At 41.1% G+C, this 21,134-nt stretch overlaps 1 protein-coding gene and 1 long non-coding RNA gene across 5 annotated transcripts in view; both read right to left on the bottom strand.

The window, feature by feature from the left end:
• The window catches only part of LOC106091731 (sulfotransferase 1 family member D1), a 236,511-nt gene extending 225,801 nt beyond the window's left edge, over window positions 1-10,710 (bottom strand). Inside the window, exons 1-2 of one of the 4 annotated variants that reach the window (XM_059370423.1) lie at window positions 9,989-10,710; window positions 9,202-9,919 (exon numbers count right to left, since the gene is read on the bottom strand). In XM_059370423.1, the coding sequence (XP_059226406.1) occupies window positions 9,202-9,919; window positions 9,989-10,444 (1,174 nt within the window). In that variant the 5' untranslated portion in view covers window positions 10,445-10,710. Of the gene's footprint in view, window positions 1-9,201; window positions 9,920-9,988 lie in introns of those variants that run through there. The other 3 variants (XM_059370425.1, XM_059370424.1, XM_059370426.1) reach the window with 3 other exon arrangements.
• A 1,228-nt stretch (window positions 10,711-11,938) lies between these two features.
• On the bottom strand, window positions 11,939-12,690 carry LOC131998133 (uncharacterized). The gene is made up of 2 exons (XR_009398597.1): window positions 12,593-12,690; window positions 11,939-12,518 (listed from the first exon to the last, which is right to left on the bottom strand). It is a non-coding gene; the product is annotated as an uncharacterized LOC131998133 (long non-coding RNA).
• Window positions 12,691-21,134: the final 8,444 nt, after the last annotated feature.

The raw sequence follows: 21,134 nt of genomic DNA, 5'->3' as shown, positions 1-21,134 counted from the left end.
GTTAAGGACAGTGGTAAGGTACTCAACTCCAGGTAAATCCAGATTCTTCAGCATCAATGTAGAGATTCCGTCGGGGCCCAACGCCTTGGAAGATTTGGCGCCACGGATGACATTCGTAACTTCGCCCACGGTAAATTGTGATGGCTGTTCATCGGCTCGGAGACCACGAATACGGCGAATAGCTCTCCTCCTTGCCCTGTCTCTCTCGGGATGCACGATAAATTGATGGTTGAACAACCTGGCGCATCTCTTCGGATCAGTCACGGTTAACTCGCCAAAAGTGACTGAGGTCCTGTCGTCCCGTCTACCGGGGTTCGAGAGAGACTTAACAGTGGCCCACAATTTGCCTGCACCGGTGCCTAAGTTACATTGCTCCAAGTGTTCCAGCCACAAATTCCGCTTATGTTCGTTGACTACCCTGTTTATTTCCAGATTCAGCTCGCTGATTCTGGGGTTAGCGGGGTCCATAGCACGAATCCCATCACGCTCGTCTGCGAGTACCACTGCTTGCGCCGGGAAATTGGGTCGCACTTGCGGTATTCGACCGGCTGGTATAAAGCGAGCGGCTGCTGCGTTGATGATGTCTCGGAATTTCCTCTCGGCCACAAGCACATCAGAGGGGGGTGGCAGTTCATTGAAGCGGCGATTGGTGTACTCTCTGAAGCCAGTCCAATTGGCCTTCTTGTAGTTGATGAACGTTCGGCGCTCAGAGGTTATGAAGTCGGGTGGTCGGTCGATGGTGAGGATTATGGGGAGGTGGTCTGACCCCAAAGAGATGACGGCTTGCCAGGATACGTCACTCAGGAGATCAGGGGATGCGATTGAGATGTTTGGCGAGCTGCTGCACCTCCTCGTAATCCTAGTGGGGGCATCCTCATTCACCGTGCAAAACGTGGAGCTATCTATCTGCTCTGCCAAAGCTATGCCACGCTGGTCGTTACCTAGGGGAGAATGCCATGACGAGTGATGTGCATTAAAATCCCCCAGAACCAGACGACTATGGCCAGATAGCAACCCACTTATGTCGGGGCTGTAGGCCTGGCCATTAATCGGGACACAGCTACCAACCGGCGGTATATACACGTTGTATATCTCTATCTCGGCAGTACCAGACCTGACTGCTACCCCCATACATTCCATGTATGGGTCACTAGCGTCAAGCGCAGGCGAGATAGGTCTATACTGCACGGAATGGTGTATAACGAAGGCCAATCCCCCACCTCCATTCCTTGAGCGATCCTTACGTAGCACATTGTAGCCGTGACAACTGTGCAGGCTGCAGGTGTTAGTCAGCTTTGTCTCCTGGATCGCTGCGACCGATATGCTCTTCCGACTCATAAAATCTACAATCTCATCAATCTTGCCTCGCAGTCCATTGCAGTTTAACTGCAAGAACGATACATTTCCCGGCACTGGCCTGGCAATAGTAGGGCTAGGGTGCTGTCGTTGCATGAATTGCCGTACGGGAGAGGTCGGGGGGGTCACATAGTCCGACGACGAGGACGCCGAAGGCGACGACGGCGACGCTTGTGACCCACTGCTGGCTATGTTCGCACAGCACCTAGCGACATAGCCAGTATGACTATACTCCCGCAGCGAAGTTAGGCCAGAGCAAGAACGGAAATGTACCCACTCCATGCACCGGTTACACCTCACCGACACTGACCGATGATGAAGGCGGTTCTGGCAAACGGAACAGAACCAGGGTCCGGGGTTCTTTTCAATCCCGGCACGGACCAGAAGCATACGGAGAAGGCACTCCGGGATGTGCATCTCCCATGACGAAAAAAGACGAACACGTACACTGAGGCGGCAGCCCTTGCCGATGAAGATTCCATCGGGTCAATCCGGTGCGTACAACCGGCTGCCATGGGATTGTGTTGTTGTTGTAGCAGTTTATTGTGTACTATCTTTCGTCTGCTTGATTCTGTTGAGTGTCAAGAACCAGGAACTCCGCGACTAGGATGGGGTGCGTCCACAGGGATCTGGGTCTGAGTCAAGTGGGTCTGGTCGGGCAGTTAAACAGGTGACGTGTATCGTGCGGTCCCTGGTTACAATCGGGACATATATCTTGCACATCGGCATCAATCCTAGCTCTGTGGGAATTGAGGCGGCTGCATCTGCCGGAACGTAATTGAGCCAGAACCACTCTGGTTTGCCGGGGGAGGTCGATTTCTTCGGGTGCAATGGGTGGTGGTCGTTCTCCAAGGACTACATTCACCCGGTAATGTTGTTCAGACCCGCTTGATATGCCGCTTGATCTAGAGGTTCTCTCTTGTAGCGCTGGACCTCACGCTCTAGATCGTGTAGATCTACCTTAAGGCTTCTGGGCGGTGGGTATCTATCCACAAGATGATGATTTGGATGATTTCTGCGATAACAGCCCAAAAGGTATTGCTTAGACAGCATGTAGTTATGTCTTCGCACTGGTAGGATCTTTGTCTCCTGATGGAGGTGGTCCACATGAGAACTGAGGAGACAGCCCGTCGCAGTTCGGAGGGCGGCATTCTGACAGATCTGAATATTATTCCACTGCGTGTCACAAAGTTAACGTGACCACACTGGCGCTGCATAACTTACCACAGACCGGCCAATTGCTTTGTACGTGGTCAACAAGGTTTCTTTGTCTGCACCCCAAGTGCTGCCAGCGAGTGACTTGAGGACCTTGTTTCTACTTTTGACTTTATTGCAGATTGCTGTGGCATGTGGGGAGAAAGTGTAGGAGCTGTCAAATGTGACGCCAAGTATTTTGGGACACTTGATGGTCGGAATCATTTCTCCATTGACCATCACAGACAGCTCAGTATTCACCTCACGCGTATTTGTAGTGAACAGTGTGGCTGAAGATTTGGTGGCGGATATCTTCAGATTTCTTGCAGCGAAATATGAGGCAAGCTCGTTGAGGTAGACGTTCAACCTATCGCAGATGTCATCAATGGGTGGGGGCCTGATGCCATGATCGTACAATCGTCCGCATATGATACGATCTCTATGCCGTCTGGAGGAGTTCCCCCACCTTGGGGAACTCCCTGTTTCACTCTACGGTGTTTTGACTTCTTATCCCTAAATTCCACAAATGACTGGCGGCCACACAGATAATTCGCGACCCAACGTTTCAGGCCTGGCTGGAGGGACGTGTTGGCGATGTCCTCAAATAATTTGGCATGGCTGACCGTGTCGAATGCCTTCGATAGGTCCAGTGCCACGAGGACCGTCCTATCACATGGCCTGGGTTGATTGAAGCCACGGCAAATGTGCGTGGTGATGGCATGCAAAGCTGTTGTTGTGCTGTGCAGTCTCCGAAATCCGTGTTGATGCTCGGCGAATGGAAATTCTCCTACGAGGCTCGGGAGGAGTAATGCCTCAAGCGTCTTAGCCACTGGTGAGAGAAGGGAGATCGGTCTGTACGACTCCCCCAAACTCGGGTCTTTACCAGGCTTCAGTAGCGGGATCACTCTGCCCATTTTCCAGACATCGGGAACTATAAGAGTGTTCAATGACAGGTTAAGGACAGTGGTAAGGTACTCAACTTCAGGTAAATTCAGATTCTTGAGCATCAATGTAGAGATTCCGTCGGGGCCCAACGCCTTGGAAGATCTGGCGCCACGGATGACATTCGTAGCTTCGCCCACGGTAAATTGTAATGACTGTTCATCGGCTCGGAGACCACGAATACGGCGAACGGCTCTCCTCCTTGCCCTGTCTCTCTCGGGATGCACAATAAATTGACGGTTGAACAACCTGGCGCATCTCTTCGGATCAGTCACGGCTATCTCGCCAAAAGTGACTGAGGTCCTGTCGTCCCGTCTACCGGGGTTCGAGAGAGACTTAACAGTGGCCCACAGTTTGCCTGCACCGGTGCCTAAGTTACATTGCTACAAGTGTTCCAGCCACAAATTCCGCTTATGTTCGTTGACTACCCTGTTTATTTCCAGATTCAGCTCGCTGATTCTGGGGTTAGCGGGGTCCATAGCACGAATCCCATCACGCTCGTCTGCGAGTACCACTGCTTGCGCCGGGAAATTGGGTCGCACTTGCTGTATTCTACCGGCTGGTATAAAGCGAGCGGCTGCTGCGTTGATGATGTCTCGGAATTTCCTCTCGGCCACAAGCACATCAGAGGGGGTGGGAGTTCATTGAAGCGGCGATTGGTATACTCTCTGAAGCCGGTCCAATTGGCCTTCTTGTAATTGATGAACGCCCGGCGCTCAGAGGTTATGAAGTCGGGTGGTCGTTCGATGGTGAGGATTATGGGGAGGTGGTCTGACCCCAAAGAGATGACGGCTTGCCAGGATACGTCACTCAGGAGATCAGGGGATGCAATTGAGATGTCTGGCGAGCTGCTGCACCTCCTCGTAATCCTAGTGGGGGCATCCTCATTCACCGTGCAAAACGTGGAGCTATCTATCTGCTCTGCCAAAGCTATGCCACGCTGGTCGTTACCTAGGGGAGAATGCCATGACGAGTGATGTGCATTAAAATCCCCCAGAACCAGACGACCATGGCCAGATAGCAACCCACTTATGTCGGGGCTGTAGGCCTGGCCATTAATCGGGACACAGCTACCAACCGGCGGTATATACACGTTGTATATCTCTATCTCGGCAGTACCAGACCTGACTGCTACCCCCATACATTTCATGTATGGGTCACTAGCGTCAAGCGCAGGCGAGATAGGTCTATACTACACGGAATGGTGTATAACGAAGGCCAATCCCCCACCTCCATTCCTTGAGCGATCCTTACGTAGCACATTGTAGCCGTGACAACTGTGCAAGCTGCAGGTGTTAGTCAGCTTTGTCTCCTGGATCGCTGCGACCGATATGCTCTTCCGACTCATAAAATCTACAATCTCATCAATCTTGCCTCGCAGTCCATTGCAGTTTAACTGCAAGAACGATACACTTCCCGGCACTGGCCTGGCAATAGTAGGGCTAGGGTGCTGTCGTTGCATGAATTGCCGTACGGGAGAGGTCGGGGGGGTCACATAGTCCGACGACGAGGACGCCGAAGGCGTCGACGGCGACGTTTGTGACCCACTGCTGGCTATGCCAGTATGACTATACTCCCGTAGCGAAGTTAGGTCAGAGCAAGAACGGAAGTGTACCCACTCCAAGCACCGGTTACACCTCACCGACACTGACCGATGATGAAGGCGGTTCTGGCAAACGGAACAGAACCAGGGTCCGGGGTTCTTTTCAATCCCGGCACGGACCAGAAGCGTACGGAGAAGGCACTCCGGGATGTGCCTCTCCCATGACGAAAAAAGACGAACACGTACACTGAGGCGGCAGCCCTTGCCGATGAAGATTCCATCGGGTCAATCCGGTGCGTACAACCGGCTGCCATGGGATTGCCACATCCTTGATAGTTGTGAGCACCACACAGGCTGGAACATTGAGGTCCAATCTGTGTGGTGTTCATTGCCGTCGCGAGAAGCTTAGCTTCGAGCTACCAGGTGCGTCCACAGGTTGCGGATAGTGGAATGCTCCATGCGGAGTAGCTGCAATGGCAGTCGCGGACAATCAGCGGTATCTAGCGGAGTCTCAGTGAGAGGCCGTGCGGCACCGGCTCTTGCACAAATACTGAATGCCTATGATGCTCGATATGGCAAAGAGTGTTATTGGCGCCTTTAAATAACCAATGGCCAACCTGTTCCGGCGGCGATCTATCATTTGGACCGGAAGGAGCTTGCTCACCTACAGGAGCTTGATGAGCATCGCCACCTCCACAAGAATATGTGACTGCAACAACAATCGCAATCTTATATATAAAAATCAATTTGTGTTTGTTTGTAGATTTGTTTGTTTGTTTGTATATTTGCGTGTTCCTTATAGACTCAAAAAAGGCTGAACCGATTTTCTTGAAATTTTCACAGTAGGTACATATTGACCCCGTGGTGAAAAAAGGGTACGACATTTTTTGATATCTGAAGGGGGGGGGGACCCTCCCCCTTACCCTAATTTTCAGAAACGCCAGATCTCGGAGATGGGTGGTGCGATTTAAGCGAAATTTTGTGTGCTCTCATATAGTACCCTAAAAATAAAAATTTGGTATCCAAATTTCGGATGGGGTACCTAGGGGGGCTGCCCTACCCTAAAACCTACCAAACATATATTTACACCAATCACGGCAATATGGGACTTAAATGAAAGGTATTTAGGATAAGAAAACGTATCTGATATCCAATTGTCGGACCAAATGCCTGGGAGGACCACCCCAAGCCCCAAAACCAACTAAATCGGACGTTTTTACCGACCATAGCAATATGGGGCTCAAATTAAAGGTATTTACGAGTAGAATACCAATCTGATATCCAAATGTGGGACCACGTTTCTGGGGGTCCACCCCTCCCCAAAACACCCCAAACAGGACTTATTTACTGACCATGATAATATGGGGCTTAAATTAAAGGTATTTGAGTGTAGAATTCGAATCTGATATCAAAATATGGGACCAAGTGTTTGGGAGGCCCCCTATCCCCAAAAACATCCCCCTATGGGGACAAATTTACGACCATAGCAATATGGGTCAAATAAGAGGGTTTTTAGAGTAGAACACGAATCCTATATATTTTTTCAAGGCCAACTCACTGAATGGCCGCTCATCCCCCACAACACCCCCAAGCCGATCATGTTTGCCGACTATGGAAATATGGGGCTCAAATTAAAGGTATGTGGGAGTAGACCACGTATCTGATATCAATATTAGGGGCCAAATATCTAGCGGACGTCCCACCACCATAACAACCCCCAAATAGGACGTATTTGCTCATTAAGACAATTTGGGTCTTAAAGAGAGTGGAACTAAATATTCATAGTTTTAAGGACCAATACCCCAAACCGGACATATTTGCTGACTTTTGCAATAAGGAGTTTAAATGAGATTAGAGAATGAATTTAATATCTAATTTTGAGGGCAATGGCAATATGGGGTTCAAATAAATGATATATAGATATATGAGAATAGAGCACGTTGCTGATATATTTTCAGGGCTTAGAATTTGGGGGACCACCCCACTCCCAAAACACCCCTAAATCGGGCATATTTACCGACCATGACAATGTGGGGCTTAAGTGAAAGGTATTGGAGGGTCGAGCAAGAATTGATACCCACTTTCGGGGGTCTACCCCTTTCCCAAAATACTGGGGGTCTACCCCTTTCCCAAAATACCCCACAAACATCAATTTTTTACTAACCATCGCAATATGGGGCTCAATTTAGAGGTATTTGGGAATAGAATACAAATTTGCTATTCAAATGAAGGACCATGTATTAAAGGCATCACCCCTTCTCCAAAACACCCCCCAAAGGGTAAACATTTTGACTATGTCAATATGTGGCTTAAATGAAAGGTATTTGAGATTAGATAACGAATTTGATAACCAATTTTGGGACCACGTGTTTGGGCGACGCCTCATCCTGTAAACTCCCCTCAAAACCTATGGCAATATAGGGTTTAAATAAATGGTATTTGAGGGAAGAGAACGATGCTGATATTTTTTCAGGGTCAAGTGCCTGGGGGACCACCTCACCCCCGAAAACACCCCTAAATCAGACATCATGAGAATATCGGGCTGAAATAAGTTCAATTGGTCGAATAATAAAGATCATATGGGATTCAGATAAAGGCACTTATATTGTTAAACTGTTTGTCAAGTGATATACTATTTTCGTTGCATGGTATTTCACTAAAAGCTCTTTAATTGTCGAAAATAAATATTCCAAGGAAACTTTTGTTCCATATAAAGTAAAAGAAGGCGCAGCGGAGCGAGCCCGGGTCAGCTAGTTTTTTATAAATGTGATTCGTCTATGCTACTTGCAGCTACTCCGTATTCCAGCATTCCACTATCCGCAACCTGTGGACGCGCCCGGTACCTCGTAGCTAAGCTTATCGTGAGAGCAATGAACAGCACACAGATCAGACCTCAATGTTCCAGCCTGAGTGGTGCTTACAGCTATCCCGTGCCGGGATACTATCAATTTAATGCAAATTTGCCTATGAGTATTCCATTAACGAACGAGGACAAACTTCCCCATATCAGTTCTGTCCGATTGAAGTTTAAGCTCAATGATAAGGGACCACCATTTTATAGCTGAGTCCGATCGGTGCGCGTCAGTGAGAAACTTTTACTACCAATGATAAATCATAAATTTCATCTCTGATGTAATATCGGATATATCGCAAATGTGGAGCCTTTTTCTTCGGTTAGGGTTATATATAAAGGGCCCAAAAATGTTTGTTCTGAGAACTCTTTTGGCGTTTTGCTTTAATTGACCATAACTTGAAATACCCTACATCTCAGATTGATTCTTAATGTACAATGCCCACATTCACAAAATATAATGCACCTTTAAAGTATGTTAATTCTACAGTTCTATGAAGGAAATCTGTCAAATAAACCTACTTTAAAGCTGTATTAAGTTTGTCAATATTGGCATAAATGTTTATTGTGTAAGCCAGAAGTTTCCAGAGAAATATTTTGATTTCTCTAATGGCTTTCAATTTTCGTTTCATAAAAATTTTCGACCATGAGCTCGTCTCCAAAGAGAAATAAACACATCGTAAAAAAATGATCCTCGCCCTAACAGGCACAAAAATTTGGTATTTTTAAAATCTTTTTTCAAAACAAAAGGTACTCTTTCCGACCAAAAAGTACCTTTTATGTGCCATTTCAAAATTAATATTTTCTATTCCTGATCAGCAGTATCGAATCGAGAGTCTGAGTGGGATGCCGGGCGGCATCGGCTCTCGCACAAATACGGATTGCTTATGATGCTCGATATGACAAGGCGAGTTATTGACGCCTTTCAATAACTGAGTGCCTATGATACTCGATATGACAAGGCGAGTTGTTGGCACCTTAAAATAACCAATTGTGATCACGCTCCCGCGGCGATCGGTCCTATGGACCGGAAGGAGCTTGCTCACTTATAAGGGCTTGATGTGCATCGCTACCTCCACATAGAAATATCTGGCTATAACTGCAACCGCCTAATGGCTATCCCTGAGCGAATTGAAATTGTTTGTCCGCAAATAACTACTTATTACGAGATGCAGAATATTCTTGCTGAGCGATACAACAAAACGTCCACGCCACTCAACGGTTTAAACAAGAATCATGCATCTACATACATACTTTTAAAACTATTCGCAAATTTTAATGTACGTGAAAACGGCTTTTGTTATAGCTAACTTACCCAAAGGATACGACATCCGTTTTTCCTTTCCCCTGATATTATTTCGATTTGACAACATCTTGGGAGCATTATGTTGTAAATTTTGTTTCATTTTTTTGGAGTTTTTAGAACACCTGCTTGCTAAAAACGCATCTAAAATACATTCAGCTTCTCGCACAGAGGAAGAAGTGGACATGTTTGTTACAGAAGATTTGTCATCAAAACTTATAGAACTTCGTGGTGGCTTAAGAGGGGGTTTAGTTGGACCATTTGCTTTGTATTTAATATTTGTCTTTGAAATGCGTTTCTGCAGCAAGAGGCCCCCTGCCCCATTTCGTCGATTTGATTTACATACAATTTTATCTGGAGTTTCTTCAAAAATATTCTCTATAGGCGGCGCACTTGGTGCATGTATTTCAAATGGTGTATTCTGAGAGTAGCTACGGACTGTGTTTTCTTTTGGTGACAGCGAAGTTTTCTTCAAATATCTCTTTACACAATTTTCAGAATTTATTTTACGGTTTGTTTGCAATAATCGCCTGTTAACTCTTACTTCAGATATAACACAGTTATCGCGTAACTCCTGTATTATATGAATAAGAGGATCATCTTTATGGCTGGTGTCAAGGCGGCTTATTGCAGTAAACTGCCGACCCTTTAGAGAACACGTTTTGGAATCTTTACAAGAACGGTCAATATCTTCTGGCAGGTTCCGTTTTGGTTTTTCGTTGCCAACGTCCTAAAAATGCAAACAAGTCATAGTAATTCGTTGACAAAAATATTTGATAACATTCCCCTCATCATTTACCTGGTTGCAAACCGAATGCCGGTAGTGGCGCGTGGCGCGGGAGTTACTTGTACCAAATCGTCGATTGCAAGCACTACTATCCCCACTGTCACTGGCAAAACAGTAACAAAATCCATTTTTACAGGGTTTGCGTTTTCTCTCCTGTTCCCTGTTGCATAAATTTTGGTTTATTAAGTCCATTTCGGTGTTATCAGAGATGTCCGTAAAACCCCGCTTATCTTCTGCTCGACTTTGGGAGGAAACGCGCCGAACTCGTCGCGCTCGAAATTCATCCATACATTCTTGCAAACTAAAAGATGAACTTGTGTCTCCATCAGTATAACATTCCTCATCTTCAGTAACATCAGGTATTCGAGTTTGTGGCAAACGAGGTATAGTTACAACTTTTACTTCGGGATCAGTGCAGTTTCTTTTTTTGACCAAATATGCTTTTTCAGAACTGTTCGTGTTTGCCATGGTTGTCCGCGCGAACTAAAACTCACTTTGAATAAATGAATTTAGTTTTTAGCAATTTTTTTGTGGAAAGAATCGTTCATATTACAAACTCCACTTAATTCTTATAATTAACTAATATTATAATATTTATTTTAAAAAACGTCTATCCGATGAACGAAGCCAAGGGTTCTTCGTCGCCGACGGCGACTGGACCAAAATTCAAAACAGAGGCTTAATCAAAATAGGTCAGTTCGCGTATTTTTCTAAAAACAAATTTGCCAGTACAAATTTGAAGGAGAGCAAGGCGTATTTATAAGGTGGCCACATCGGCAAATTGCTACAACAAATCATCTTTTTTGGATACTTGATATGTTTATTTATTGAGTGACAAGCAAAAAAAAAAACAATTTAAAAATGTTCAAATTTCCTACTAGCTCCAAACAAAAGCGTCAATATGGCAGGTTTAATTATAGTTCTGACTAGGTTGTTATAGCGGTAAACTAGCTATCAATAGCTACCAATAATGCAGAGTCCAGATCCCTCTGTACGCACCCCATCATAGTAGCAGACTTCCTGTGTATTGACACTCAACAGAATGAAGCAGACGAAAGATAGAACACAACAAACTGCTGCAACAACAACAAGAATGCATTTAACCTTCCACGGTAGAACAGGGTAGTTCTAGATCAATTCCAATGGGGCTGATTCCAACATCATAGACGTTTGTCACTATTATAACCAGGGACCACACATCGCATTTGTTAAATGCATGGCTCTCTGGAGGACATGAGGATTCCTCCCGAATTGAATTCATACGATAGTCATGGGCAGTATAGGCACCGTACCACTAGCAAAGGGCTCCAATAGGAATATTGTGACTAGAGCTCAAGGACGGCTTTTGTAACCCTTTTTGGGGCTTTTGGAAATTGTGGGAATTTTAGACCATTTGAAATGGAGGGGTCTAAAGATTATTGGCTACGAAGATGACTTTTCATCTTAAGGCCGGTACTATATTCGGTTTTCGCGTTGAAACTCCATAAAACAAAATAAACGGAAAAATTTGCCGAAATGTGTTCGTTTCGTCATAACTAGTTTTTTCATCTAGGGAAAATTTACATTACCGTTGAGAACACAACCACAGTCGCTGTGAAACAAGTCATTTTCTTATGCAAAATAAACGCGATCGTCAAACTTCTAATTGTAACTGGGTGTTTGTTGGTGTCAGTGATGTTGCTCACATGTACTCTGGTTGGAAAAAAATAGTGTTTGTGGATGCATAAATAAGAAAGTATTTTATAAATATAAATAAATATACGAAAGAAAATAAATATTTCTTTCACAATAAGCAACTGGATCAGCCAGTACGAACAAAATAAGATTTGCGAAAGAATGTGTTGTGCTTTTGGTCTTGCAATTGTAACAACAATATTTCGATGAAAGCAGATGCGGACAAAAGCTTCTGAAAAGGTGGGCTTATTTTACTTATAACTGTGAAAAATACTAGCAGTCGATAAATTGTTTAATGCCATATTAATTTTTATTTGTAAATGGCAACATTTTGGCCATGACTCCAAAAAAAATCAACCTTGTCAAACCACCGTAAGAACGATTTGCGGACATTGTTCCGTAAAAAAGAATGTAGTACCAGCCTTTAGAGTGTGGTCGTTCAGAGAGCATATAGTATGCTGTCAAGATTGGCCAATGGACTTGACTTAAACCCCCGAAAGTTGGTGCTATTCACTAATATGAAGTAATTTGGTGTGTTTAGGGGACCTCTCCTAGATGGGGTGGAGCTATCGCTCTCACTACAGTTAGGGCTTCTGGTTGACGGTTGTACACGTATTGTGGAGCTGCCTGAATTGGTTCAGGATTATGGCAAAATGAACACTTTTTGCCGTCTAAATTATTTTCAGGCAAATAGTCCTTTCGCCATTTTTGACTGCAATAGGGGCTTGAAATGGTAGATTGGAGGGAACTTCTTCAGCCCGCCTCGCTCCCATTATTATTATGTATGTTGGCTCCTTCTCTTCTTCGTTCTAATATCTGAAATTGTACCGCCGTAAATTTTGTCTTTGTTTTTCAATGATTTTTGAATCTATTTCGGGGGCGACGCAATAAGCCTAAGTTTACTGAGTGAAGCTGATAGCGATTGAGTTGTTATAGGCGTACCATTTATAACATAAGTTTAAGAACCAAAACAGCAGCAAACTCAAAAATCAATTTATAAACTATTTATTTTGAAGTTTAAATTTTTATAGGCGAATTCAAAAATTACTTGACACCTTATTAAATACGCCTTGCAGGAGAGTAAGAACAGCCTTTCAAGATATATTATTTACAGGTAGGGGCAGTAGCCCAACTACAAACTACAAAATATTGTCAAAATCACTATCTGACACAAAACAGAACGTAAAATTTTGTTTTTACTGAATTCTACTTTCCAGTTACGGGCGACAGACGTTCGGTAATTGTTTGCATATGTTTTTATTAAGCAAAACGAACAAGCTGACATGTTTTCCTACATTTACGGCAAGATATATTCATTTACAGGTAATGGCAGTTGCCCAACAACAAAATATAGAGTGCACTATCTGTCAAAATCAGTGATTAGTGCAACCCTGACTTTCTGTATGTTACAAGTTCGCGCCGTTATTCGTTATGTGTGTTATCATTCGTAACTATGATACACACAACCAAAACACGTTGACAGATAGTGCAGTTCGCTAGAAAAATTGTGCTCAGCTGTTTACGGTACACTACCTGGTAATTATGTCATAATTTACGGTATGTTTACGACAGCATAACCAGGCCTTAATGATTTTGTCATAAAATTTATGAAAATAATGTTTAAATACGTCCCGATGGAACTTTTCATAACATTTATGAAACCCGGTATACCTGGTAATTATGTCATGCAGCCTTTACTCTCTTTCACAAGTTCTCCTTTACCAAACTACCAAAATTTAGCTTGCTCTCAAGCGCACTCCCGCTCTATTCTGCTGGCAAACAGCGTTGCCACTACAAAAAAATTGTAAACTAAAAAAAAATACACGCAATCTTCTCGTAACAATTATTATTTAGTTAACAATATGGCCCTGAACTTTGTATACCACATTTTGTGCAAATTTTGTTAAAATTAGTGAAATTAGTGAAAAAAGATATTGGTTTCTATCGGATATTTTCTCAAAGAAAGTTAAAATGAAACTTCTATTCAAATATAGTCCGATACTGACCATATTCGGTCCGAATATCTGGGATCCTATTGCAACTCATTATTCCAAATTAAGGCTGGTACTATAGTAAAAAAGTCGAATAATTTTTCTGGCGCAGAGAAATTCATAAGTTATTGTCTTGTTCACCCACCGATGAGAGCCAAATGCAATGTTGAGTGACAAACGTATACCAGCACTTCTTTTCATAAACGATACACCACATCAAGAAATAGAAGCCAATTCAATTATGGAAACAATTAAATACGTATGTGAAAATTATGATGGTGAAAATATCAAATCTTCCAAGCAGATGATTTGTTATTGTCACGAAAATAACCACAAAGAACCGTAAAACGACCATGAATTATTCCTTTTTTCAATTTCTCGAAACTTTTTTAATTTGCAAAAACTAAACCTGAATAAAAAAAAACAACCAACGCTCAGTATTTCGTTTTTCAAGTATTCTGTTTTCATGTAAACAACACACATACACATGAAAGCACACACATCACATCAAATTAGGATATTTGTCAAATTAAAAAAAATTGTACTCAGCTGTTCGCATGACCATACCTTTAAGTTCTTGTACCATGCACTTTTATTAACATTTTACCCAAGGCGGATTTAAAAAGGTGGTCTTACGCGAACGGCTGCTAACAGCCGCCCAGGTTTGGCGGTATTAAGCTGACAAATTTTTGTTTGCATCCTCTTTGTTGTTATCTTCTTTCCCGCATATTCTCTGCTCATGTACGCTCACATATACACCCACTCACACAAATTTCTTTGTGTGTGATGGCAAAACGTCGATCACCTTGATGACAACATGGCGGATTGCACCACATGATTTGTGGTTGTTGTACAACTGAGACCACGTTTAATTTTTTCGTTATGCATTTTACCATAAGTACATTAGTACTGAATGAAATCAGCGATTTTTTTTTCGTTAGACTTTTATCTAAAAAATGTTATCCACGAAAAGCGAACGTAGTACCAGCCGTTACAGCGAAATTGGATAACAAATATGGCTGTTATGGGCTTAAAACATTAAATTTACAGGGTCTATATGGCATATAAATCCAACTATAGTTCGATTTGGCCAAATCTCGAACTTAACCTGCGTATAGAAAAATATGGTTCTATACCAAATTATAGTCCAATATCTCAATTCTTGACGAGTTATGGACGGACGGACAGACAAAGATATCGATAAATCGTTTTAAAGTACGTTTATATTGAACAATAAATCCGTATTTATGGCCTTTTTGAGATTTAAGTGCTAAATCCTGTTTTTTCGCAGGGTTTACTATGCAAAAATAAATCCCATTTTTGCAGGATTTAACCCCGTTTACAATGCTCTTTTAATTGGGACTTAATGGCTCGATCATCTCCTTTCCCTTTATAAAATCAGACGACAAGAGTCTTAAATCCGGATTTGGTGAACAGTAAAAGCGGCGTTTTATCGTTAAATTTCAGATAAGCCCGACACACAAATTTCTTTGCGTGTGTTGGCAAACACTGATCAGCTTGATGACAAGATTTGTGGTACAGATTCAACCACCTTTAATTGTTTTGCCATATATACGCATGTACGATTGTGTATGCCACTTAAATCCCCAAAAACGCAGTTTAAAAGGGCGGTAATTGTTTTTGGATTTAGTTAAATCCAGTTTTAAATTAAAAAATTTCAATGTAAAAAACGATCAAGAATATAGCAAGATATGCTTATTTACATGTAGTGGCAGTTGCCCAACAACAAAATACTATATCGCGCCATTTTTTGTTATTTGTGTGTGCTATGGTTCTTAACTATAATATATACACACAACCAAAACTCGTTGACAGATAGTGAACCTCGCGAGAAAACATTGTACTCAGCTGTTTACGGTACACTATCTGGTAGTTATGTCATGATTCTCTGCCAAGTCAATTGCAATGCATCCACAACGTTCATACTTTTAAAATGCTATATCATTATTATTTTTTAGTACCTATTTTGTTTATTTTTTGTTCACTGCATACATCTTGTGCGTTAAATGTTTAATTTTTATTTGTACTTTCTTTTATTTATAAATTTTAAACTTTATATTAGTTATAAAAGGATATGTATCTACAACAATTATCTTGTAATTTAACTTATGCGGGCACATTAGATTGCTTAACATGCGTGTTGCGCGTGGCATATAACTCCAGCTTAACATTTTGAAACTTATGAAGTTTAATCTTCATGCTAACCATGCGCTAACCTCCAAGAAACACAACGAATATAAAGCTAGAGTTACATACCACGCGCTGTACTCATGCATACTTGAGCAATCTAATGCGTTCACAAGGGTTCTTTTGGTTGAATTACATACCGAGCGCCTTTTGCTAAGCATGAATTTTTAAAAATCAGTTTATTTGTGTCATTTCCAAGTTAATTCAATGCAAATTGGCAATGATGAAGTTAAATATGATTTTAATAAAAGAATGTCCCTAATTTACGGACTGCAAAACTATTTTTGGATAATAAACATATTCAAATCATATGTTTTGCTCCCTGAAATGCGTTCAAAGTTGAGGGTTGGTTACCTTTGTCCTGAGCCAACGATTTTCATGACATAATTACCAGGTAGTGTACCGTAAACAGCTGAGTACTATTTTTTCTCGCTAAGTGCACTATCTGTCAGCGAAAGGGGCGTGAACTAGTAACATACACAAAATCAGAGTTGCACTAATCACTGATTTTGACAGATAGTGCACTTAATATTTTGTTGTTGGGCAACTGTCATTACCTGGAAATGAATATATCTTGAATGATTCTCTGCATTTTCTCACCACTTGTCGCTGTGCTGGTATGGTGGTATATGCGCGGCTAGTGCTCGCCGGAGGGGGTGGTTCTTGCGCTAGCGTCTCACCTATCAGGAACAAAAGTTTTACATGCCAGGCTTATGTAAAAAAAGTATCTTTGGCCCGAAAAAGAAGCGAAATATCTAATGTCTAACTGAAAAAAGAGGAAGCAAAACCCCTGCCTGTTGGAGTGCCTTCTCGCCTGGTCTTAAGACGAGGAATAGCCTTTCCTCTGGAGGAAGAGCTCCACAATGATCTCAGCAAAAGATATGAGTTCCTTAAACGTTATAAACATTTTTTTCAAAAACGTATTTATTTACTATAAAATGCCTCCATTACTAAATTTATATCAAATTTATTAATTGCAATTCCATTTAGCAATCATATTTTAAATATTAAAAAAAAATTATTTGGCTTTAGCATGCCAAAATTAAGTTTAATTAAAGATTATTTATATCTCCATGGAACTAATGGAATGTGCATTTTCGTCCATTTCAGGGCTCCGGCCGCCAATAATGAAGTTTTAAACTTGGCTTGTAACACGATTAGCTCGTAATTTAGCTTTAAGATTAGATTGTAATTTAGTTTATTGAGATTAGTTGGTAATTTAGCTTTAAAATTAGATTGTAATTTAGTTCTTCGCGATTGAAAGAAGTTGTCTTTCTTTATTTTTTTTTTCTTTAAATAAAATATAATGAACGGTCTGCTTTGGACTTTTACATTCTTTTTATTATTTAAACTTCTCCTTTTCTTTCAAAAAAAGACCACCGCACTTTGTACTTAGCCAGCTATTTGTTTTTTGCTCATTCAGACTCAATCCTGTTCTTGTTTGCTCACCTCCGGCTTGCCGCACAGTCAAAAGGAAAAATAACGATTTTCCCTTTTGAGCCAGTTGTCTGCGTTGTCATTATTCTAATCATGGCGCTCTTCCCAGCCCAAATTTCATCTGATGGGCCAAAGGACAAGACAAAACAAACTGTCCTACTGCCATTCAGACAGGGATCGTGGTTCATGCCTAAGCAGATGACTACGTTCGACAATTGCCGCCAGGTGGCGCTTTGAAGGGACACTAAAGTGGACAGCTTACTTCATCAGATGCGTCCGTGCATTTATTATGTTACTCAAACAATACAAACCAACCAATTCTAATGAATTTTTTTTCACATGCACGTATAAGTAAGCATGAATGCTGCGCAAACAGCTGAGTACAATTTTTTTATTTTTGTTTTGATTTTGTAGTAAATTTAAATATCAAAGGCTTGATAACACAACTGTGATTTTTTTCTTTCAAATCTTAAAGAGATGTTCTATTTGATCCGATATTCTACACATAACCAAAAAAAAAAACAGTCTTATGACTGTATATTTCTAAAACTACTTTGACATTTCGCTGTACAGCATTTGCCATTTGCTTAAGGTAGTTTCGTTGGGGGTAGATTTTTGTTTTGTGCTAATGAAACTATCTCTTAATTGTAGCATGCAAAAAAATTAAAAGATTTGTGTTTGCAAACGTATAAATTATAAATTTAAACACTAAAAATTTGAAAAAATGCACAAAATGTTGAAAAACCTTTAAAATTTGAAGAAACTATTTAACATAAGAGTGTACTTGGATACAACTCAGAAATTGCAATATTTCATCAGCTGGACAAGTCACTTGACCTTCTTTAATGAACACTGGGGTTAGTATTCTATTCCGCTCGCGGAATAATTAAAACTTTCCGAGAATATTCTGAAAGCAGAATAGAATGCCAACCCTTAAGGCCAAAACAGAATGATCGCGTTGTGCTTTGTTTGTGAGTGTCGCGCTGGAAAATGCAACTCTGCAAACAAATTCCACAAAAGCAACGCACAAAAGTAAAACAAACTTTAACTTAACCTTTAACATATTATTTTACTTACGGCAACACAGAATGACGATCGATTTCAGTCGTCAAAGGTGAACATTTTTTAGCTTTACCGCGTTGCTTTTCTGGGATTTGTGTGCAGTGTTCCATTTTTGCAACGCGACACTTAAAAACAAAGCTAAAACTTTAAAAATGAAACAAAAGTGAGAGGGAAATTTCATCTATTAGAACTCTATTGTCTGTTATTCCGCCTGAAAAGCTAAACGGAATACTCAGCTTAAAGGTTGGTACTATATTCAGTTTTCGCGGTGAAACTCCATATAAAAAAATTACTGGAAAATATTGATGAAGTGTTCATTTCGCTATAACTTGTTTTTTCATATAGAGAAGTTATGAAAGAAACATTTATTTTTGATTTATTTTAGAAGTATATTTATTTATATTTTCATACAAATAGTGTCTTATTTACGCATCCACAAATAATATTTTTTTCCATCCCGAGTAAATACATGAGAGCAAGATCACTAACACTAACAAACACTTAGTTACAATTAGAAATTTGGCGATCGCGTTTATTTTACGTAAGAAAACGGCTTGTTTCGCAGCGACAGTGGTTGTGCTCTTTTTGGGCATCGTGAAATGTAAACTTCTCTATATGAAAAAACAAGTTATAGCGAAATGAACACTTCATCAATATTTTCCAGTAATTTTTTTATATGGAGTTTCACCGCGAAAACTGAATATAGTACCAACCTTTAAGCTGAGTATTCCGTTTAGCTTAAAGGTTGGTACTATATTCAGTTTTCGCGGTGAAACTCCATATAAAAAAATTACTGGAAAATATTGATGAAGTGTTCATTTCGCTATAACTTGTTTTTTCATATAGAGAAGTTTACATTTCACGATACCCAAAAAGAGCACAACCACTGTCGCTGCGAAACAAGCCGTTTTCTTACGTAAAATAAACGCGATCGCCAAATTTCTAATTGTAACTAAGTGTTTGTTAGTGTTAGTGATCTTGCTCACATGTATTTACTCGGGGTGGAAAAAATATTATTTGTGGATGCGTAAATAAGACACTATTTGTATGAAAATATAAATAAATATACTTCTAAAATAAATCAAAAATAAATGTTTCTTTCAAAACAAGCAATTGTAGTGTTATTCTTATTTTGAAACAAGTGGAAGATGCTGGCAAAGGCTTTGGAAAGTTGTGCTTATTTAACTAATACATACGAAAATACTACAAAATCTAATTATTTTTACAAACAAAAGCTAAATGCGTTTCTTTGTCAATAGTTTCATCATTTTCATTATTTATAAATTTCGAAGGGGTGAATGAATGAATGAATTTGAGTACGGTCCCCACACTCACATTTGTGTGTAAGCATGTACGTAAGCAGCTGATAAATTGGTGCCATATTAATTTTTATATGTAAATGGCAACATTCTGGCCCAAGAAACCCAAAAAAATCAAACGTGGTAATCTTATCAATCCACGGAAAGAACGATTTAGGGAAATTTTTCCCAAAAAAAAAACGTAATGGCCTTAAGAGAGTAGCAAAAAGAATTGGGTGAACATAGAAACTGCAGAAAAACACAAGTTAATTAACAAAAAGAAGCTAACAAGAAAGTTAAAAAGTGTTTCGTAAAAATAAATTGAAATTAAGACACAAAAAACTGTCCACAGTCCATTCAAAACTCATTCATTGTTCATACAAAGTTATGTTTATCACCTTCTTGCACTGCAAGACTGTTCGTGATCTTACTTGGTTGTTATTGGCCTTATGGCCATTTTACTGTCAGTAAAGATGTTCACACTCAAAGTCCTCGCGTTAGTACCACACCACCTCACGCATTCCGTGATGGCCCGGATCTCCGCCTGCAGGACCGCATTATAGTCTGGCAGTCTAAAACAGATCTTAGTCCTTGGGTCCTCAATAAAGACCTACTTTGTCTCCTAGATTTGATCCATCCGTTTAACATGATCTTCTAGACGGCAATACTAGGGTTCCGTAAGTCAGCAGCGCCTCGCACTCGGAACTTCCTTCCCTTCCTTCCAGATTTCCTATCGTCGCCTCGATTATACCGCGATGGTATAAGCTGCTCCTGTCCTCAATTCATTTTCTCGTTGCCTTAAGTTTCATAGCCGAAGTGGCTGAATTACAATTAATTTGTATGTCTATGAGTCGGATATCTAGAGTAGTCTCCAGCGCCCTAGTGGGCGTGGTCCTCATCGCTCCGGCTATGCCAAGACAACATGTTCTCTGAACTTGTTGTATGGTCATGTTGCACTTTTTCTCCATAGCAGTCCACCAAACCACAGAGGCGTGGTGCGTCAAATTGGCCCACCTTCGTTTTACTCGTGAACAAGCATATTTCTGTCTTCTCTGTGTTGACACTGAGATCCCTGGGTCTAGCCCAGTCATATGCCATATGCGAGACCCTTTCGGCCCTTCAGTATAGCTGGTTTGGATCCTTACCCCGAAGAAGTATTATAACATCGTATGCATAGCAGACGTGTTCAAATTCCACCTCAGTCAGCATCCGTAGTAGGTTATTTATGGTGTTTGTTAGTGTTAGTGATCTTGCTCTCATGTATTTACTCGGGGTGGAAAAAATATTATTTGTGGATGCGTAAATAAGACACTATTTGTATGAAAATATAAATAAATATACTTCTAAAATAAATCAAAAATAAATGTCTCTTTCATAACAAGCAATTGTTGTGTTATTCTTATGATCTTGCAATTAGAACAACATTATTTTGAAACAAGTGGAAGATGCTGGCAAAGGCTTTGGAAAGTTGTGCTTATTTAACTAATA

This window comes from Stomoxys calcitrans, chromosome 5 (genome assembly GCF_963082655.1).
Source record: "Stomoxys calcitrans chromosome 5, idStoCalc2.1, whole genome shotgun sequence".
In the NCBI taxonomy this organism is placed as follows: Eukaryota; Metazoa; Arthropoda; class Insecta; order Diptera; family Muscidae; genus Stomoxys; species Stomoxys calcitrans.
This window is presented reverse-complemented; position numbering and strand designations above follow the sequence as displayed.